General features: G+C 43.8%; 1 protein-coding gene across 4 annotated transcripts; it reads right to left on the bottom strand.

Annotated features, from left to right (window-relative positions):
- Positions 1 to 593: 593 nt before the first annotated feature.
- Positions 594 to 16,277, bottom strand: LOC129195064 (NADH-cytochrome b5 reductase 3). Of its 4 annotated transcripts, none has more exons than XM_054800777.1 (9): positions 16,123 to 16,277; positions 15,722 to 15,847; positions 15,553 to 15,625; positions 15,372 to 15,478; positions 15,179 to 15,308; positions 1,579 to 1,662; positions 1,409 to 1,494; positions 1,219 to 1,318; positions 594 to 1,141 (listed from the first exon to the last, which is right to left on the bottom strand). In XM_054800777.1, exons 1-9 carry the CDS (start codon positions 16,141 to 16,143, stop codon positions 969 to 971), a joined length of 900 nt encoding a protein of 299 aa, XP_054656752.1. In that variant the 5' UTR covers positions 16,144 to 16,277; the 3' UTR covers positions 594 to 968. The 4 variants fall into 4 exon arrangements, with proteins under 4 accessions (XP_054656752.1, XP_054656753.1, XP_054656751.1 ...); XM_054800778.1 differs by having other exon boundaries at positions 15,372 to 15,473; XM_054800776.1 differs by having other exon boundaries at positions 16,102 to 16,259.
- Positions 16,278 to 16,476: the final 199 nt, after the last annotated feature.

Genomic DNA, 16,476 nt, shown 5'->3' with positions numbered 1-16,476 from the left:
GAATGTGAGTGTGTTTGTCTATATGTGCCCTGCCATTGGCTGGCCACCAGTCCAGGGTGTACCCCGCCTCTCGCCCGAAGTCCTAATGAGGAGAAGCGGTATAGAAAATGGATGGATGGAATAGAGCCAGGATGGGGCACGGTCAGAGGAGTGAAATACGTAATCATTTTTTGTATTATCATTAACGAAATGTTAACTTTAGTGTTTAAACAAAAGAGAATGTGGTAAAATGTTAATGCCTGTCTGTGAAAAGTGTATGGTGAGGGCTTTTACAGTCGTAAAACAAAATATATATAATCATAATCATAATATAATCTCGGAAACAAATCAAGTTGGTTACTTTGCAGATTTCACTTATTGCGGACTATTTTGGGAACCTTTCCCCCGCCATAAACGAGGGAACACTGTTTCAATATGCATTGATGATGATTGGTGTTTATTTGTTCCTTCCAGCCATCTTCGATGCCACTTGTCCTCACTAGGGTTGTGGGATGCATCCATCTATGATGTCTCAACTTGAGCACAGGAGTTCAGGAGTTCTTTGGGAGATTTGGGGGAGGCTGCCACGCATTGATGGGACAAAGGACACGTGATGACAAGTGTGTTGTTTGATTTTACTGCTTTAGGTTTAGCATGTTAACATGACAGTGTGGAAGCACAACAAGGAAAGTTGTTTTGCTGCATACAATTCAACAATGATGCATGTTGCTGTTTTTAACATTTCTTTGCCCAAGGCATATGGAATCCTCTTTTCTTGATGGCAAGTGGTCTATTTTGCATCAAATAAAGTGCTGTCTTGATTATTTAGTCATGAACAAGATTGTTGGTGATAAAGATGCAAAATAACTAAATAATTGAAGGCACCTTGATCTTTGTGACAGTCAAGTGAGCTCAGAATGGTCCACGTGTGACCACCGGGTGGCAGTAGCGATAAAACCGCGTGGTATAAACGCACAAACTAAATCCGTCTAGAAGGTGAACCTGCGCTCGGCTGCGTGTCCCACCTTGTCCAGGTTGGGGTTGCAGGCGAACTGGATCATGGGAGGGGGGCCGCACATCAGGATGACTACGTCGTCGGCGGGCGGAGGCAGATGTTCCCGCACCATGTCCTCGCTGATGAAGCCCTCGCTATACTCCCACTCTACACACACAATTCATCATTAAGACATCGTTCCTGAAAAAGATATACACAAGCAGTAGATGATAAAAGGAAGGTACTGGAAGGTGCTCGGTCCACAGTGAACCACAGCTTGAAGCGCTCCGGGTTGTTGACTTGAATCTCCTCCAACTCAGATCTCATCAGGATGTCCTTCTCCGTCTGTCAGGACAGGAAGTCACATGATGGTGGTGGTGATGATGATGATGGTGGTGGTGGTGGTGGTGATGGGGGTGTGTGTTTCACAGTCACCTGGTTGGCAAACAGCAGGTGGCAAACCGTCTGGTCCTGAGGGTCCTTCATGACGGCCGTGATGAGCTGCAGCATGGGTGTGATCCCTGACGTCATGTCAAGACAGTACAATCTACACATTTATGACTTTCATGAGCTTTTTAGCTACAAGGAGTAACGTTGGACGTTACCGGTGCCGCCAGCGATCATTCCAACATGTTTGCTTGTCTTTGTGACAGCTGGACTCTTCTTGTCTGCCTGGATGGCAAAAACACCTGCACAAAAACACAAATATACCATTTAATATTATTATCATCATGACTACAACTAGGTGGGTTTTTGACATTTTTAGCAGGATTATGCACAATAAATAAAATACATTCTTATTGCACTGAACCCCCACAAGAGGGCAGTATTTTTCAAAAGTGGATGAAGTAAATCAGAGGTTCCCATTCCGTCCACCATGAAGGTAGTTTGGGTCTATTGCATAATTCCATTCAAAAGGTTAAACTTTCATAGATTATAGATTCAGGGCCCACAATTTAAACGATTTCAAGTATTTATTTGTTTATTTTTACATAATTTGGGCTTCCAGCTCATTAAACCCACAAAAACAGGAATTCAAAAAATTTGAATACTGTGAAGAAATCAGCCCAAATTTTGCAGGGCATGAATGTTTTAAACTGAGTGTCACACACTAATCATCGACTAAACTCAAATCACCTGCACAGGCTTCCCCAGGTGTCATTAAATTGCTTCAGTTTGGTTCAATTGTCTCAGTTGGGTTCAATATGGGGAAGACTGCAGACATGACAACTGGCCAGAAGACCATCATTGATACCCTCCATAGGATGGGTAAGCCACAAAAGTTCATAGCTAAGGAGGCTGGTTGTTCACAGAGTGCTGTGTCCAAGCATATCAATGGAAAGTCTAGAGGAAGGGCAACATGTGGCAGGAGAAGATGCACCAGCAAAAGAGATGACCGTGGGCTTCAGCGGATTATCAAACAGGGAAGATTCAAGAATCTGGCAGAGATCCAGAAAGAGTGGAATGAGGCGGGAGTCACAGCTTCAAAAACCACCACATTCAGACGCATCCGGGAGATGGGCTACAACTGTCGGGTTCCTCGGGTCAAGCCACTTCTGAACCTGAGCCAACGTAGGAAGCGTCTCCACTGGGCCAAGGAGAAGAAGGACTGGACTGTTGGCCAGTGGTCCAAGGTCCTCTTTTCCCATGAAAGTAAAGTGTGCCTTTCATTTGGGAATCAAGGTCCAAGGGTTTGGAGGAAGACGGGTGAGGAACAGAACCCAAGCTGCCTGAGGTCCGGTGTGGAATATCCACAGTCCGTCATGATTTGGGGTGCAATGTCCGGTGCAGGTGTTGGTAAACTCTGCTTTCTTAAATCCAAGGTCACCGCAACAGTCTACCAGAATGTTTTAGAGGACTTCATGATTCCTTCTGCTGAGGATCTGTATGGAGATGCAGATTTCATCTTCCAGCAGTACCTGGCCTCTGCCCATACCGCCAGAAGCACCAAAACCTGGTTTGATGCCCATGCCATCACACCGGACCTAAACCCCATTGAGAATCTATGGGGTATTCTCAAGAGGAAAATGAGGGGCACCAGACCCAACAACAAAGAAGAGCTGACAGCAAGCATCAAGGAAATCTGGGCTTCCATAACTCCCAGGCAATGCCACAGGCTGATTGCTTCAATGCCATGTGGCATCGAGGCAGTGATTAAGGCAAAGGGATTCCCAACCAAGTATTGAAGATTGACATATCGTTTTGAAAGTACCATATTTTGATTGATTTGATGTGATCCTAATTTCTTTCTTTTTTTTCCTGCAAAAACAGAGAAGTAAATGGTGATTTCTTCACAGTAATCAAATTTTTTGAATTCCTGTTTTCGTGGGTTTTATGAGCTGAAAGCCCAAATTACGTAAAAATAAACAAATAAACACTTGAAATCGTTTAAATTGTGGGCCCTGAATCTATAATCTATGAAAGTTTAACTTTTTAAATGGAATTATGGAAATTAAACAACTTTTCCATGACATTCAAATTTTTTGGAAAGGGTCTGTATGTATGTACAGGATGTCACAAAAGTGGAGTACACCCCTCACATTTCTGCAAATATTTTATTATATCTTTTCATGGGACACCACTGAAGAAATGAAACTTTGCTACAATGTAGTAAAGTAGTCAGTGTACAGCTTGTATAACAGTGTAAATTTACTGTCCCCTCAAAATAACTCAATACACAGACCTTAATGTCTAAACTGCAGGCAACAAAAGTGAATACACCCCTAAGTGAAAATGTCCAAATTGGGCCCAATTAGCCATTTTCTTTCCCCAGTGTCATGTGACCCATTAGTGTTACAAGGTCTCAGGTGTGAATGGGGAGCAGGTGTGTTAAATTTGGTTTTATCACTCTCACACTCTCTCATACTGGTCACTGGAAGTTTAACATGGCACCTCATGGCAAAGAACTCTCTGAGGATCTGAAAAAAAGAATTGTTGCGTACACGAAGATGGCTTAGGCTATAAGAAGATTGCCAACACTCTGAAACTGAGCAGCAGCACGGTGGCCAAGACCATACAGTGGTTTAACATCACAGGTTCCACTCAGAACAGGCCTCGCCATGGTCGACCAAAGAAGTTGAGTGTACGTGCCCTGCGTCATATCCAGAGGTTGTCTTTGGAAAATAGAGGCCTGAGTGCTGCCAGCATTGCTGCAGAGGTTGAAGGAATGGGTGGTCAACCTGTCAGTGCTCAGACCATACGTCGCACTCTGCATCAAATTGGTCTGCATGGCTGTCATCCCAGAAAGAAGCCTCTTCTAAAGATGATGCATAAGAAAGCCCGCAAACAGTTTGCTGGAGATAAGCAGACTAAAGACATGGATTACTGGAACCATGTCCTGTAGTCTGATGAGACCAAGATAAACTTATTTGGTTCAGATGGTGTCAAGCGTGTGTGGCGGAAACCAGGTGAGGAGTACAAAGACGAGTGTGTTTTACCTACAGTCAAACATGGTGGTGGGAGTGTCATGGTCTGGGGCTGCATGAGTGCTGCCGGCACTGGGGAGCTACAGTTCATTGAGGGAACCATGAATGCCAACATGTACTGTGACATCCTGAAGCAGAGCGGAAACTGGGCCGCAGGGAAGTATTCCAACATGACAACGACCCCAAACACACCTCCAAGACAACCACTGCTTTGCTAAAGAAGTTAAGGGTGAATGTGATGGACTGGCCAAGAATGTCTCCGGACCTAAATCCTATTGAGCATCTGTGGGGCATCCTCAAACTGAAGGTGAAGGAGCACAAGGTCTCTAACATCCACCAGCTCCGTGATGTCGTCATGGAGGAGTGGAAGAGGATTCCAGTGGCAACCTGTGAAGCTCTGATGAACTCCATGCCCAAGAGGGTTAAGGCAGTGCTGGAAAATAATGGTGGCCACACAAAATATTGACACTTTTGGCCCAATTTGGACATTTTCACTTGGGGTGTATTCACTTTTGTTGCCTGCAGTTTAGACATTAAGGTCTGTGCATTGAGTTATTTTGAAGGGGACAGTAAATTTACACTGTTATACAAGCTGTACACTGACTACTTTACTACACTGTAGCCAAGTTTCATTTCTTCAGTGTTGTCCCATGAAAAGATATAATAAAATATTTGCAGAAATGTGAGGGGTGTACTCACTTTTGTGACATACTGTATGTATGTATGTATATATATATATATATATATATATATATATATATATATATACACACACACATATATATACATACATACACACACACACACACACACACATGTGTATATATAGTCAAACCTGTCTTAGCGGCCACCTTTATAGAACGGCCACCTGCCTATAGCAGCCACTGAAAAATCCCCTGCAGCAAATGTACGTGTTATAGACCCTGTGTATAGCAGTCACCTGTCCAACGCGGCCAGCGGCCATCCATTTTGTCTCCCTTGGTCAATATCTGGCCGCATATAGCGGCCAAATTACCGACTCAAGTTGAAGCTTCATGCACGAAAAAGTTTGTTTTTTCAATCAATGAAGCCGTCGTGTGTAGACTTTAAATACTGAGTCCTAGCTCAGTCACAATCATTCACAAGATATACACAAACTGTCAGTTGTTCCACATAAAAAAGCCGTCTTCTTTTGAGCTTGCTATTTCTTGGTCAAACATGTAACTTTAAGAGCGTTTGCACCAAAACATTACCGCAAAGTATGCTGGGAACAGGACGTGCTCCCAGCGACGCTACAATAAAAAAAAATACGCTAGCATGCATGCGGCAGCGGGAGCTTTTTTATGTGGAACAACTGACAGTTTGTGTGGCTGCTATAGGCAGGTGGCCCTTCTATAAAAGGTGGCCGCTAAGACAGGTTTGACTGAATATACATATATGCACATACAGTAGACACCCCTACAACGTAAACAATCCATTCCGAGAACCTTTATGTTATAGGGTTTTTATGCTATACAAAGCGTAAAATACATGTAAATAGCCTAATCCGTTCCAAGATCTTCCCAAACTCACCCCTTTTGCACTTCAAAATATTCAAAGTCCACCAAATATGGTGGGAAACTATAAGAAAACATTAGCATAAACATAGTACAGTAAAATTCCAATATGAAATAAGGTAATAAATAAGATTACTGTAAATGAATAAAACTGAAAAACAAAAACAATCCTACCGTTCACGAGATGTCTTGATCAGGAGCGCAAGTGGAGGCAGGAAGGAGGAGGACGACTAGCCTTAAAGAGTCTAAGATTCAGCTGGTCTCACAGACAAACGCACACGCACTACACGATAATGCTGTGTGCAAAATTTTAATTTGTAACTTAACTTAATTGTTAGTTAGTTAGTTTCAGGGGGACTACGAAGAGGAAGGAGGTTGAAGGGAGAAGCCTTTCTCTCACACAAACTCACGTACGTGCTGTATAACTCAGCCAATGAGATGAGAGCGTAGGCGGTGCCCCGAAAATCAGCCCATGAGAGCGTGATGCGTCAGAAGGTGTCACCAATTGTTAGTCTGAACTTGCACCGACTTGAGGCATTAATAAAGTTGATTGAAAAAAAAAATAAAAGACCTGCACTGACTTGACTTTATGTTATATGGAGGAAAAGGCTTCTTGAGACGTCATCTGTACTTCTGTGAAGAAGGTGTCGGACGTTTCGCTCCTCATCCAAAGAGCTTCATCAGCGAGCTAACAAGTGCTGGTAGCCCAGGCCTTAAATACAGTAAGAGTGGGCGGAATTGGTGTGCCAACACCCTCCTCCTATTGGTTCCTTACACTAAGCCTGGGCGGAGTAGTGGTATAATCCTATCCTGCTATTAACACCTCCGATAAAAGGGAAGTGTCGCTCCCTGAATTGGGTATGAACGACTCTGATACTGGCTCGTTAGCGTCTATTGTTCTGGCTCGGCCCTGGCTTCACCTCATTTGCAAGAGTAAGAGCTGTGGGTTTTGGTGTCAGTAACCTGCTGAACACAGGGTCCATATTAAACCTCAAACCACCATTCCGATTCAATGATGGGTTCTGTTTGACAAAAATAGCTTCCTTTACTCCTCTTTTAAACCATCTGTTTTCTTTGGCCAAAATCTTTACCTCACTGTCCTCAAAAGAGTGATTGGTAGCTTTAGGGTGTAGATGTACTGCTGATTGAGGACCACTAGAATTGTCCCTGCGATGTTGATAAAGCCTTTTGTGGAGCATTTGCTTGGTTTCCCCAATGTAGTGCTCTTTGCATTCCTCATCTTTACAGTGGATGGAATAGACCACATTGCTCTGTTTTAGGTTTGGAGCCTTGTCTAATAAGCTTGTCGTAAACACTAAGGAGGGGGGGAATCAGACCAATACGAAAGAAAATTGGATCAAAAATCTGTCAGACAGAAGCCTCTCGGAGACAGAGAAGGCAGTATTAACCAAGGGTCTCAACTTCTCAGTGACTCCTAAAATGATACCCACAGTAGACTATATCACAGCAGCTGAATCGGCCATCAGGAACAATAACCTTTCTAGAACAGAGGCAGGGGAACTTCGTCTGAGAATATCGGCCCTTCTCAGTAGTGCTAAACCACCACCGTCCAATATCACGGTAGGTGAGAGGAACGCATTTGCGGCTCTGCAGAAAGATGAGAGCATCACCATCTTACCAGCTGATAAGGGCAGATGCACAGTGGTTCTCAACACATTGGACTATGACGAAAAAATAAAAAGTCTAATTAGTGATGCCAACACATATGATCAACTTAAAAAAGGGACCCATCCAGTAGGTATAAGAAAGAAATCATAGACTGTCTCCAAAAGTTAGAGAAGGAAGAACTAATTGACAGACAGATGTATCATAGGTTATACCCTGGGGAGGTTACACCATGTATCTATGGCCTTCCAAAAATTCACAAGGAAGGGTTTCCCCTTAGACCCATTGTCTGTAGCATTGACTCTACCACGTACAATGTAGCTAAATATTTAAAAAAGGTCTTATCAACACTGATCATCATATAGAGAACACAAAAGGGTTTGTGGAGAGTATCAAAGACCTCAGATTGGAGCCAGAGGAAACATTGGTGTCTTATGATGGGACTTCACTTTTCACATCTGTCCCCACCTCAGCAGCAGTCTCGGTGGTGAGGAAGAGACTGCTCGAGGACTCAACTCTGCATCGGAGAACAAAACTTAGTGCTGACCACATCTGCCAATTATTTGAAATTTGCCTTAAGACTACATATTTTCAGTTTAGAGGGAAATTTTACAGACAAATTCATGGTTGTGCTGTGGGCTCACCAGTCTCACCCATAGTGGCGAATCTGTACATGGAAGAGATGGAGAAACAGGCTCTCACATCCTTCTCAGGGACAAGACCAAGGCACTGGTTTAGATACGTGGATGACACCTTGGTCATAATCAAAAAACAAGGAATTCAATCTTTCACAGATCACATCAATGCGGTGGACACCAATATCAAATTTACTCACGAGGACACTAAAGAGAACCAACTAGCCTTCTTAGACTGCAAGGTAATTATAGGAGAGGACAGACAGCTACTTACAGAGGTCTTTAGAAAGGCCACACACAATGACCAATACCTGCTTTTTGAATCAAACCATCCACTACAACATGAACTAGGGGTTATTAGGACCCTCCAACATAGAGCGGAACAAATACCTACTAGTGCTGAGGGAAGGAAAAAGGAGACAACATGTCCAGAGTGCGCTCTCAACCTGTGGGTACCTGCGGTGGACTTTTAACAAATGTCAAAAGAAGAGAGTAGGGAAAGAAACCCAAAAGCCCACAGAAGCAAAAAGGAGAGGATTCGTAGTCCCTTATGTAGCTGGGGTCTCCGAAAAACTCCAGAGGATCTTATGGCTACACAAAATTCCTACCTATTTCAAACCAGTAAATACCCTGAGACAAAAACTAGTGCATCCTAAAGACAAGGCTCCAAACCAAAAACAGAGCAATGTGGTCTATTCCATCCACTGTTAAGATGAGGAATGCAAAGAGCACTACATTGGGGAAACTAAGCAAATGTTCCAAAAAAGGCTTTATCAATATCGCAGGGACAATTCTAGTGGTCCTCAATCAGCAGTACATCTATACCTTAAAGCTACCAATCACTCTTTTGAGGACAGCGAGGTAAAGATTTTGGCCAAAGAAAACAGATGGTTTGAAAGAGGAGTAAAGGAAGCTATTTTTGTCAAACAACAGAACCCATCATTGAATCGGAATGGTGGTTTGAGGTTTAATTTGGACCCTGTGTTCAGCAGGTTACTGACACCAAAAGCCACAGCTCTTAGTCTTGCAAATGAGGTGAAGCCAGGGCCGAGCCGGAACAATAGATGCTAACGTGCCAGTATCAGAGTCGTCCATACCCAATTCAGGGAGCGACACTTCCCTTTTATCTGAGGTGTTAATAGCAGGCTAGGATTATACCACTACTCCGCCCAGGCTTAGTGTAAGGAACCAATAGGAGGAGGGTGTTGGCACACCAATTCCGCCCACTCTTACTGTATTTAAGGCCTAAGCTACCAGCACTTATTAGTTCGCTGACGAAGCTCTTCGGATGAGGAGCGAAACGTCCGACACCTTCTTCACAGAAGTACAGAGGACGTCTCAAGAAGCCTTTTCCTCGTTGGACAACTCCTGTACGACTGAGAGCCTACACAGATGCTTTATGTTATATGGAATTTCTTCTGTAATTCGAAGCAAAAACTTTACATAAATTCTTTATGTTCAGTTGAATTTATGTAAAAGGAGGTTTATGTTATGCGAGGTACTACTGTATATACACACAGTATATATATATATATATATATATATATATACATACATATATATATATATATACATACATATACATACATACACACACACACAGTTGAGATCAGAACTTTACATACACCTTGGAAAAAAACATTTAATCACAATTTTTAACAGGTTACACTTATCCCTCAAATATAGTTTTCTTATGACAATATATTTCAGATTTCTACTTCATTTTCTTGATTGATTTATTGAAGACAGTTTCTTTATTCAAGAATTATATAACACAGTTTGACATTTTTCTGAAGTTCAGCGGCTCAAATGTTTTCATACACCTCCTCCAACATGATTTAATACTTGGTTGAACCACCTTTTGCCTTGATAACTGCCATCAGTCGCTTGGGATAACCGTCTATAAGCTTCCTGCAGTAGCTTTCTGGACTCTTTGGCCATTCCTCTTGGCAGAAAGTGTACAGCTGAGTCAAATTTGATGGTTTGCGTCTACGGACACGTTTTTTTCTTTAGCTCAGACCAGAGATTTTCTATAGGATTAAGGTCAGGGCTTTGTGAAGGCCAGTCCAGAACCTTGATTTTCTTGTCTTCGAACCATTTGGTCACAATTTTGGCTGTGTGTTTAGGATCGTTATCCTGTTGAAAGATCCAGTTCCGCTTCAGATTCAATTTCTGGGCTGACGTCTTGACGTTGTTCTGTAGAATCTCAATGTAATGCTCCTTTTTCATGATGCCTTATCTTCTGGAGTGTACCAGTGCCAGACGAAGCAAAGCAACCCCACAACATGATGTTGCCGCCACGATGATTCACAGTCGGTGTCGTGTTCTTCGGATTGAAGGCTTCACCTGTTTTTGTTGTGGCCAAACAGTTCCATTTTGGTCTCGTCGGACCAAAGAACTCACTTCCAGAATGTAGTCTCCTTGTTCACATGTTCTCTTGCAAACTTCAGACGGGCTTTGCGATGCCTTTCTGTGAGTAAAGGCTTTTTCTGGCTTGGAACCCATGGAGACCATTCTTGTGCAGAACTCGTTTAACAGACACATCTTTGCCAACTGCCTTCAAATCATGACAGAGCTCCCTCTTGGTGGTTGTGGGACTCTTCTGCACCTTTCTGACAATGTTTCGCTCCTCTCTTGGCGTCAATTTCTTCTTCCTACCACTCCCTGGCAGGGTAGCTGTTGTCTCAAGCTTCTTGTACTTTGCAACAATGGTTTGAGTGGTGGGTTGTGGCACATCTAATTGCCTGGAAATTGCTCCAAGTGACAATCCATCCTTGTGCAACTCCACTATACGCCTTCTGAGGTCTTGGCTAAGTTCCTTCGACTTCCCCATGCTGCAGAATTGTCATGGTGGCCACCTAGCACTGGGGAGAGGCCTTTTCTACATTCAGGAGGGCTATGGCATGGTTATGTAAATATCATTATGTAATAAGTCATCAATGAGGTTGTCACTTGGTGGCAGTGGACCATTACCAATGATTACATAACATTATCTTACCATCTACGACTGGAATTGAACCAATTTATTCAGTGTATGTAAACCTTTGACCCATCATTATTTTGACATTTTCCATTAAATGGGCTAACAAATTTATCCTTTGCTTTTAATATATGAAAGATCATTGATAAAATGAAGGTGACACTGTGCCCAATTATTACCATGAGCAGTTGGATTCAATTCTTTGAAATTAGAAGGTAAAATTAGAGTTGAATATTTTTGGGTCAACTGTATGTAAACTTCTGACCTCAACTGTATTTTCTATATGAGAGAGTAAATGACCTGAGAGATAAGATCATGGCTAAGATAAGAGCCTGTCAACCCCGACACAGACTAGCGAGAATGAGTGAAGTACCACCAGGAAGTCTCCTAGCTGATGTGAATGCAGCAATAAGAACGATTCCTACTGCGACAATCACTGAAACCATTGAGCTGATATACAGTACAGCAACAGTGATCCTGGAGATGCTTGGCAAGCATAGCGATAACATGAAGGTGAAGAAGGAGCCACCATGGCGGAGAAGGTTGGAAGCCAAAATCAAGACAACACGGATGGAAGTAAGCCAATTGTCAGAACTCCAGAAAGGTGCGACCAGAAAAGGGGTACCCAAGAGGTACAGTCAGATGCCCATACATGTGTCTCTGGGAACTGCCGAACAAAGACTCCAAGCCTTGGCTGCAAGACTGAGGAGATAGACAAGAGAAATAGAAGCCAGGAAAATAAACCCGCTGTTCTCCACTGAGCCAGCTAAAGTGTACTCCCAGTGGCAGGGTAATACCACAAGAACTAACCCACCAAGGCTGGAGACTGAACAAGACTGGAAAGGCATATGGGAGAGGGCAGCATCACATCACAGTGAAGCACAGTGGTTAAAAAAAATCTAAGAGCAGACCACAGCACCCTCCTTGACCAAGGTCCAGTAACCATCACAGTAGAAGACATCCAACAAAGAATCTCAGGCATGAAGAACTGGACAGCACCTGGCCCAGACATGATTCACACCTATCGGTTAAAGAAGCTAACTTCACTCCATGAGCACCTAGCAGCACAAATGAACCAACTGCTGAGCGATGGGACCCACCCTAAATGGCTGACCGAGGGGCGAAAAGTCCTGATTCTGAAAGACCCCCAGAAGGGACCATTCCCATCCAACTATCGGCCAATAACCTGCCTCTCCACAACATGGAAGCTCCTGTCTGGCATCATAGCAGCTAAGATAAGTGGATTATTACATGACCGAAACACAGAAAGGCATTGGTAAAGACACCAGCGGAGCCAAACACCAACTACTGGTTGACAGAACTGCCACCCGAGACTGCAAAACCAGACAAACCTGTGCACTGCCTGGATATATGACCAGAAAGCCTATGACTCAATGCCGCACACATCCTGGATCCTGGAATGCCTGAAGCTGTACAAGGTCAACACCACTCTAAGAGCCTTCCTTGCAAACTCAATGAGGCTGTGGCAGAACACCCTTGAGGCCAACTTCGAGCCAATTGCGCAAATCTCCATCAAATGTGGCATATACCAAGGAGATGCTCTGTCTCTGCCAGTGATCACATACCCTGCTGAGATAATAAGCTGGTCAAAAGGAGGAAGTTCAAACCACAGATGTTAAAACACACAAGCTACTCACTATGCACGGAGGGTTGCGCCCCAAATCCAGTATCCAGAGGTTATACGCTAAGCGCAAAGAGGGTTGCCGAGGATTAGTGAGCAACAGGACCACTATCCAAGACGAAACATCCAAGCTCCACGATTACATCAGGAAGATGGCCTCAAGAGATGAAGCACTTAGTGAATGACTCAGGCAGTGGAAACTGGAAAAGAAGAAGTTGGAGGAACCATCATGGAGGAAAAACCCCTGCATGGGATGAACCACCAACAGATAGCTGAAGTGGCGGATATGAACAAGTCCTACCAATAGCGAGAGAGGGCTGGACTGAAGGACAGCACAGAGGCGCTAATCATTGCAGCACAGGAGCAGACCTTGAGCACCAGAGCAATAGAGGCCCAGATCAACCACACCAGGCAGGATCCCAGGTGCAGGCTTTGCAAAGAGGCCCCTGAAACAGTCCAGCACCTAATAGCAGGGTGTAAGATACTGGCAGGAAAAGAATACATGGAACGCCATAACCAAGTAGCTGTTATAGAGTACAGAAGCATCTGTGCAGAAGATGGACTGGACACCCCTAGATCTCAATGGGAAACACCTTCCAAGGTGGTGGAAAATGGGAGGGCTAAGATCCTGTGGGACTTCCCAATACAGACCGATAAGATGGACATGATGATCATGGATGAGCAGCAGAGGACAGCCATTGTGATGGATGTAGCTATCCCCAATGACGGCAGTATCAGGAAAAAGGAACACCAGAAACTAGAGAAATACCAAGGGCTCAAGGAAGAGCTGGAGAGAGCCTGGAAGGTGAACGCATCAGTGGTGCCCGTGGTCATAGGAGCACTGGGGGCCGTGTCCCCCACACTGGAGAAGTGGCTCCAGCAGATACCTGGAGAAACATCAGACATCTCCGTCCAGAAGAGCGCAGTCCTAGGAACAGCTAAGACACTGCGCAGGACCCTCAAGCTCCCAGGCCTCTGGTAGAGGACCCGACAGACCACCCACCCTACCAGGGCAGATGGGGGGGTGGGAGAGGGAAGAGGTTTTTTTTTTTTTTTTTTTTTTTAAATATACTGTAAGAACTACCATTAAAAGCTAAGTTGGGACAAAAAGCAAAGACAAGTGGCACAGCTGCAGACTTCCTTTAAATAAAACGTTATACACAGCACATTACTGCCCCCTACAGGAGTAGAATGGCAGTGTCATTTAAAAGTCCATTGCTTCCAGACTGCCATAAATGAATTCCTGCGATACAGGATTCAATGTTAATAAGTGGAATATCTTCATAGAAGATATAGAGCATAGAAAACCTGTTTAGGACTTTCTAAGTATGTTTTTTATCATTATCAGAGCCATGTAGATGTGACACAAAACGCCTACTGTTGTTTACATCATGTTGTGCAACTCTTATGTAACTCGAGACAGCTGCAAGCTAGTGATCTAGCAAGCTAACCAGTTAGCCTTAAATTTATTTCTTCAAAACTTAAGCCAAAAGCTTCCACATGGAATGGGAGGAGAACGTTTTTTCAGTCTATGCTGCGGGACATGCCACGCAACTTCATGCAGTGTTAAGGTAATGTCGTGTAAACCAGTGGTCCCCAACCTTTTTTGACCCACAAACCGGCTTGTGTTCCCACAAATCTCCCGCGGACCGGGGGGTGGGCGGTGTTCGTACATCATAGCGATCTAATTTATCTTATTTATGATGTATTGTGTAAAATTAAGACATGAATAACATCAAATTAAAAGCACAAAATGAATGGCGACCCACCATCCACCAGTTAAAGTTCTAGCCAAGAGAGATGATGACATGGCTGTTTGACATGTGTGGTAAAAGGCAGTGTGGTAGCATGAATTCACTTGAGACAAATGTGCACATTAGCACTCAATAAGTCATCCAAACTTACCTTTATGCATTCCCACATGGTATCAGCATTTGACACCAAATATGAGGTGAAAGAAAAATGCTAAAAATACAGTAGTAGTCTATCTGTGCGGCATGAGAAAGTTAGCACACCCACAATGGACATGCGTCAAGTGACACGGATGTAACAGAGAATCCAGCCACTTTTCAAAATAAAACATTAAAAAAAATGAAATAATGGAAATTATTTTTTCTTTCTGTGCGGCCCTGTACCAAATGACGAAGGTTGGGGGGGCCACTAGTGTAAGTTAATGTCCCATCAATGTTTTGTATCGTTACTGCCCCATAGTGGCCACAATACTACATACCACTTGTACTTCCATATGCTCTTTGTAGACACATTGTCTACCACCAAACAGCCACCCTTCCTTTCTGAAAAGATGTGATGTCATGAGGGAGCGATATTGCGGTGGATGACCGTATTCCGCTTAAGCACTCACCTCTGCCCTTGTACACCAGAAGGCCGCTGGGTCCTCTGAAGTCAATGGTGTCCTTGATCCTGAGGCTCTCCAGGTGCTGACTCATCTTCCCGCCTTCTGGGAATTTGGGATGGACCCCTTTGAAGTAAACCTGTCCCAAAATGAGCAAATGAGAAAAGCAGCGCTGCTTTAAAGCCACTCATGCGTGTGCTACCTTGATGACCAAGTCCACGTAGCCCTTGTCGTCATCGCTGGACACGGGTGTGTAAGGTCGCACCACCAGTTTACCGTCAATCTTGGCCGACAAATAGATGTGCTGTCCTGGGAATATTAAAAGCTGTAGTGAGTTTATTCTCTCTCTCACTCACTCTGTTGTTAAACATCTCCATACTGACCCACGGGGAGACCCAGGACGTGTTCAGTGGACGGCAGGGCAAAGCGGAACTTCCTGGTATCATGGCTGACAATCTTGAAGTATGAACAACACGACACTGGAAGATTACAGTACCTGAACGCACCACTTGCAAAGACTGCCAGAAGAAGGCGTGTCAGTGAACGCCTCACCTGCTTATCAATGAGCCGCAGTGCATACTTGATGTTGGGGTCCTCCAAGGTGATAGCGGGCCTCCTTTTGGAGAAGAGAAGCCTGAAGATGAGGTTTATGATTCCATCAAAGCCGCTCCTGATCAACTGCAACAAAATGCGTTCAAAGGTCAACAGCTAGCATGAGCATTAGCATCCGGGGTGTGTCTGGAACTTCGTCTCGGCTTAGCAGACACATTTAGCAGCAAAGTAGGCTCATGTTGTTGCAGCTAAGAGGGACAAATGAGTCACATTTCCCTGCAGGGAAGCTTGGACATCTTCCAGATACTTCTTCACATGCTACGCTGCACAAGCTGCTAACGTTAGCAACGTACACACAGACAACAGTACACTTAACATACTTTTCTTAGAGAGTTACTCACACCGACGATGTAAGACAGCATCTTCAGCAAGTTTGGACGAAATTAACTATGACGTTTGATGATTCTTTGTACTCGTCTGCAGCTCTGGACTTTACAGCTGTCAACAGTATCAACGCGCCAAGCTAGCGTTGGTGCTGCAGCGCGTTTCCGCTTGGAGTCTTTTAAAATAAAATCCCAGCATCAAACAAGCGTGTATTTTGTTAATAAACACCTTTTTCATTTGACTCTGTGTTAATGTATGCTTTATTTCATAAAATACAATTTACGTCTGTTTTTATGATGTAAAAAACAGGATTAAATATAAACTCCTGTTTTGCTGACCAGTAGAAATCTGTATTTTGGTAAGTCACGGTA

This window comes from Dunckerocampus dactyliophorus, chromosome 15, assembly GCF_027744805.1.
Source record: "Dunckerocampus dactyliophorus isolate RoL2022-P2 chromosome 15, RoL_Ddac_1.1, whole genome shotgun sequence".
Classification (NCBI taxonomy): Eukaryota; Metazoa; Chordata; class Actinopteri; order Syngnathiformes; family Syngnathidae; genus Dunckerocampus; species Dunckerocampus dactyliophorus.
Note: the sequence above shows the minus strand (reverse complement) of the source record. Positions and strands in the feature narration are given on the sequence as shown.

What these genes read in the sequence shown, in the direction of transcription:
- LOC129195064 (XM_054800776.1), bottom strand. Translation starts at nt 16,143, where the DNA reads ATGCTGTCTTACATCGTCGGTGTGAGTAACTCTCTAAGAAAA. An exon ending in CGTCCTGGGTCTCCCCGTGG is followed by an intron (nt 15,479 to 15,552) that starts GTCAGTATGGAG and finishes TAATATTCCCAG; the next exon opens with GACAGCACATCTATTTGTCG. An exon ending in AATGATCGCTGGCGGCACCG is followed by an intron (nt 1,495 to 1,578) that starts GTAACGTCCAAC and finishes ACATGACGTCAG; the next exon opens with GGATCACACCCATGCTGCAG.